Source organism: Haliaeetus leucocephalus, unplaced genomic scaffold, assembly GCF_000737465.1.
Source record: "Haliaeetus leucocephalus isolate CR32 unplaced genomic scaffold, Haliaeetus_leucocephalus-4.0 Scaffold438, whole genome shotgun sequence".
Lineage (NCBI taxonomy): Eukaryota > Metazoa > Chordata > Aves > Accipitriformes > Accipitridae > Haliaeetus > Haliaeetus leucocephalus.
In genome coordinates this window covers 7,175-10,509 of record NW_010972874.1, presented here as the reverse complement: position 1 = coordinate 10,509, position 3,335 = coordinate 7,175, and the positions used below count along the sequence as shown (strand labels likewise).

The 3,335-nt window shown below is 68.2% G+C and overlaps 1 protein-coding gene across 1 annotated transcript in view; it reads right to left on the bottom strand.

Moving 5' to 3' along the window:
* Positions 1-3,335, bottom strand: part of CPSF1 (cleavage and polyadenylation specific factor 1, 160kDa) — a gene marked incomplete at both ends in the record, with an annotated part of 8,157 nt that overhangs the window by 2,700 nt on the left and 2,122 nt on the right. Inside the window, 13 exons of the mRNA XM_010574427.1 lie at positions 16-159; positions 266-355; positions 453-659; positions 765-939; positions 1,062-1,198; positions 1,296-1,474; positions 1,569-1,710; positions 1,825-1,941; positions 2,054-2,143; positions 2,493-2,573; positions 2,682-2,756; positions 2,857-2,951; positions 3,158-3,209. Coding sequence (XP_010572729.1) covers positions 16-159; positions 266-355; positions 453-659; positions 765-939; positions 1,062-1,198; positions 1,296-1,474; positions 1,569-1,710; positions 1,825-1,941; positions 2,054-2,143; positions 2,493-2,573; positions 2,682-2,756; positions 2,857-2,951; positions 3,158-3,209 — 1,584 coding nt within the window. The remainder of the gene's footprint in view (positions 1-15; positions 160-265; positions 356-452; positions 660-764; positions 940-1,061; positions 1,199-1,295; positions 1,475-1,568; positions 1,711-1,824; positions 1,942-2,053; positions 2,144-2,492; positions 2,574-2,681; positions 2,757-2,856; positions 2,952-3,157; positions 3,210-3,335) is intronic.

Sequence of the window (3,335 nt, the reverse complement as noted above, 5' to 3'; positions counted from 1 at the left end):
GCCGGTCGCTCTCACCCCTGAGTATCCGTAGATGTCCTCGAAGTAGCGGAAGCGAGCGACGCGGCCGCGGGGCCCCCCCGGCTCCTCGCCCCCCGCGCTCTCCGGCTTCTTCTTGGACTGTTTGAGCTTCTTCTCGCGAAAATTGATGTTGTGGGGGACCTGGGCGGGCACAGATGTGGCAGAGAAAACTGTGGTCAGAGGGTGGTGGGGCGGGGGGGGAGAACCATGCCGGCACGGCTTTTGGCAGAGGCTCGCCGGCTCTCACCTTCTTAAACCGGACTTTGAGGTTGCTCTGGCCCAGCTGGGAGTCGTGGCTGAAGGCCTCGTAGATGAGCAGCTCCTGCTCCACGTGGACCTGCGAGAAGGCGAGGGAGGCTGAGCCACCGGCATTCTGCCAGCAACCCCAGCGTGTCCCCCCCAAGGCCGTCGTCGTCCCCCCGGCAGCCCCTCACCAGCAGGTACGGCCGACTCTGGCGATTGCCCAGCGCCACCAGCAGCACCTCCTTCACCAAGGGCAGCTCTCCCTGCCGCGTCACCTCTTCTTTCTTGCCGTCCCCTTGGGCGGCCGGTTGTCCGAAAGAACTGTCGACCAGCACCCGCTGCCCCATCGGGAAGTTCTTCACCAGGAACACCAGGCGCCAATCCGGCAGCTGGTAGATCTGCAGCACGGCAAGAGGTCGGGGGGTGGGTACGGGCAGAGGTACGGGCGGGGAACACGGCAGCAACGGGCGGGCGAGGGTCCCCTCGTCCCTTCGCGGTCTCACCTCCATGGCGCCGTTCTCCCGCACCAGTACGCACCAATGGGTGGGCTCTGGTTTATACTGGTGGGGATCCCGGTCGGCGGAGGGGAGGCTGCTGCGACGCGGTTCTTCCTTAGCCGGGCTGAAAAGAGCCCCCGAATCTCCGTAGAGCATCTCCTCCTCGTCGTCCACTGTGTCGCTGCGCCCCGCCAGGAGAGAAACGCCGAGCCGTCATGTCCCCGTCCCTCGAGGGGACGCCGGGGGGGCGACGGCTCGGTCCCCAAACCCCCCCCTGCGCCCCCGAGAGCGCCCAGCACCCACCTGATGTCCTGGATGAGGGTCTCTGCCTCCGAGTGGGTGCGGAGGGAGAGCTCATCCCGGGCACTGGCCGCCCGGCTCTCCGTGGTGAACATCCCGCTGACGTCCCGGTAGAGGCAGAGGGCGATCACCTTGGATTGCTGGTGACACCGGAGAGGCGCGGAGCTACCGGGGGGCTGCCCGGCACTGCCAGCAACGCCGGGACGCCTCGGGGAAGGGGCGGTTATCAGCACTCACGTGGTGGAGCTGGGGTTTTTGGAGGGTGAGGCGGTGGGTCCGGCCCCCATACGTGTCGCTTTTCAGGACGAACATGGTGACCTGCCCCTCGGCGCTCATGATCACCACGAAGGGGTCGGCGACGGCGCAGTGGACGATCGGCGAGCCCAAATCCACCGGGATGAAGTGCAGCTGGTTCACTGCAGCCGGGGAGAGGTAAGGGGGATGGAAAGAGGGGGGGTGGTGTGGGTCCCACAGCACCCACGGGTGCTCCCCGCCTCCGCCGGCACCCACCTCCTTCCAGCAGCCGGATGCCCAGCGGTGACACCTGGACGATGTAGCGGTTCTCGCCGATGTTGCCGGCGAAGACGGTGGGACCCTGCGTGGCAAAGCCGCTGGTGTCCAGCTCCATGATCTCCTGCCCCGTCTGCAGGATCTGAGGGGGGGGAGACAGACACGACACCCACGAGGTGAGACCGAGCACCGGAGCCGGCGCGGCACCCCGGTGGGCTCCCCGAACCACGACGCCGTCCCCAGCCGGCAGCCGCACCATGGTGGAGTCCTCGCGGCTGAGGATGAGGAAGCCGTGCCTCTTGCCATCCTCCTCGGGGGGTTCGGGAGGAGCCGGCTCCTTCTCAGCGTTTTCCCCTGCGGCGTTTTCGTCCGGCTGGAAGGAGAAGCCCTGGTGAGGCTCGGAGAAGGGGGGGGAGATGGGATGGCGACATCCCCCGGGGCTGGGCAGGGGGGGGACGATATCCACAGCCACAACGGCCACCGACCTCCTCCTTCTTCTGGGGCGCGATGACGGTCCACATGTCGTAGCAGCCCGGCAGCTCGAAGGTCGTCACCACCTGGGGTCGGATGCTTTTCTGCGGGCGAGGGGGCGAGAGGTGAGGGAGGGAGCGGGCGGACGCCGTGGGGCAGGGACGAACCGTGGGCTGTGGCTGGGGCGATACAGGCAGCACCCAAGGCTCCGGGGCAGCCCTGGTTTTTGCCCAGCCGCTGCTGTGGCACCGGTACCTGACCTGCGGCGGACGCTCCTCACCGGGGCAGGCCTTTGCACAGTGCTGGGGGCTGGAGGTGGGGGGTACGGCTCACATGGGGACGGGGTCAGGGGGGCATGGCTCGCACGGGGATGGGTTTCGCACGGGGAAGGGAAGGGGGAGACCCTCGCGTGGGGATTGCCGTAACCCCCCAGCGCCGGTGGCGCGGTCTGACCTGCAGGACGGAGAGGGCTCCGTTTTTGCCGTAGCCGGAGCAGAGCACGATCTCCAGGTCTGGTTCCGGACTGCTCTGAAACTGGGATGGGGAGAAACGGCCACTGTCACCACCCTCCCCTTCCCGCCCCGGGGCCGCAGGCAGGAGCAGGCAGGGCTCGGGGGCTGCCCGTCCCTCGCCGGGACTCACCTCCTCCGAAAGGAACGCCGGTTCCCCCATGGCGGCGTTGGCGCAGGGGCCGATGTTGAGGATGCTGTCGCAGACCTGGAGGGGAAAGGACGAGGGGGACGAGGATGCGAGGAGGGGGTGACACGGGGAGGGAACGGGGGATCGGGGGGGTCGGGGTGTCCCCGCGCAGGGGTACCTCAAAGGAATAGGTGGCGAGCTGGGTGCCTGACTGCGCCTCGCTGCCATACACCTCGATCTCGTCCACCTCGTCCTGCGGCGCCGATTTCCCTCCTGGACGGTGGCACAGGGACAACCGCGTCACCCCCCTCCCCATCACTGCATCACCCCCCCCCCCCCCCCCCCGTCCCTCCCTGCGGTGACAGCGGGACCCCGCTTCTCCCGTAACCCTCTGTTTCCCACCCCAGTGAGGGTGGGGGGGATGAAGCCCCCAGTGTGGATCAGGGCTGGGGGGGGGCATTCCTGGCGCTGGCACCCACCTGCCCAGGTCCCTGAGGACTCCGACCGCTTCTTCTTCACCGGGGGCTCCTCCTGCGGGGGACCAGAGAGCTGGGATCCCCCCCAAACTGTCCCCACCAAGGCCCCAGCACTGGAGCTGGGCTCAGGGAGCCGGGATGGGGGGCTGGGGGTGGCAGTGAGTCCCATGATGGGGGTTTG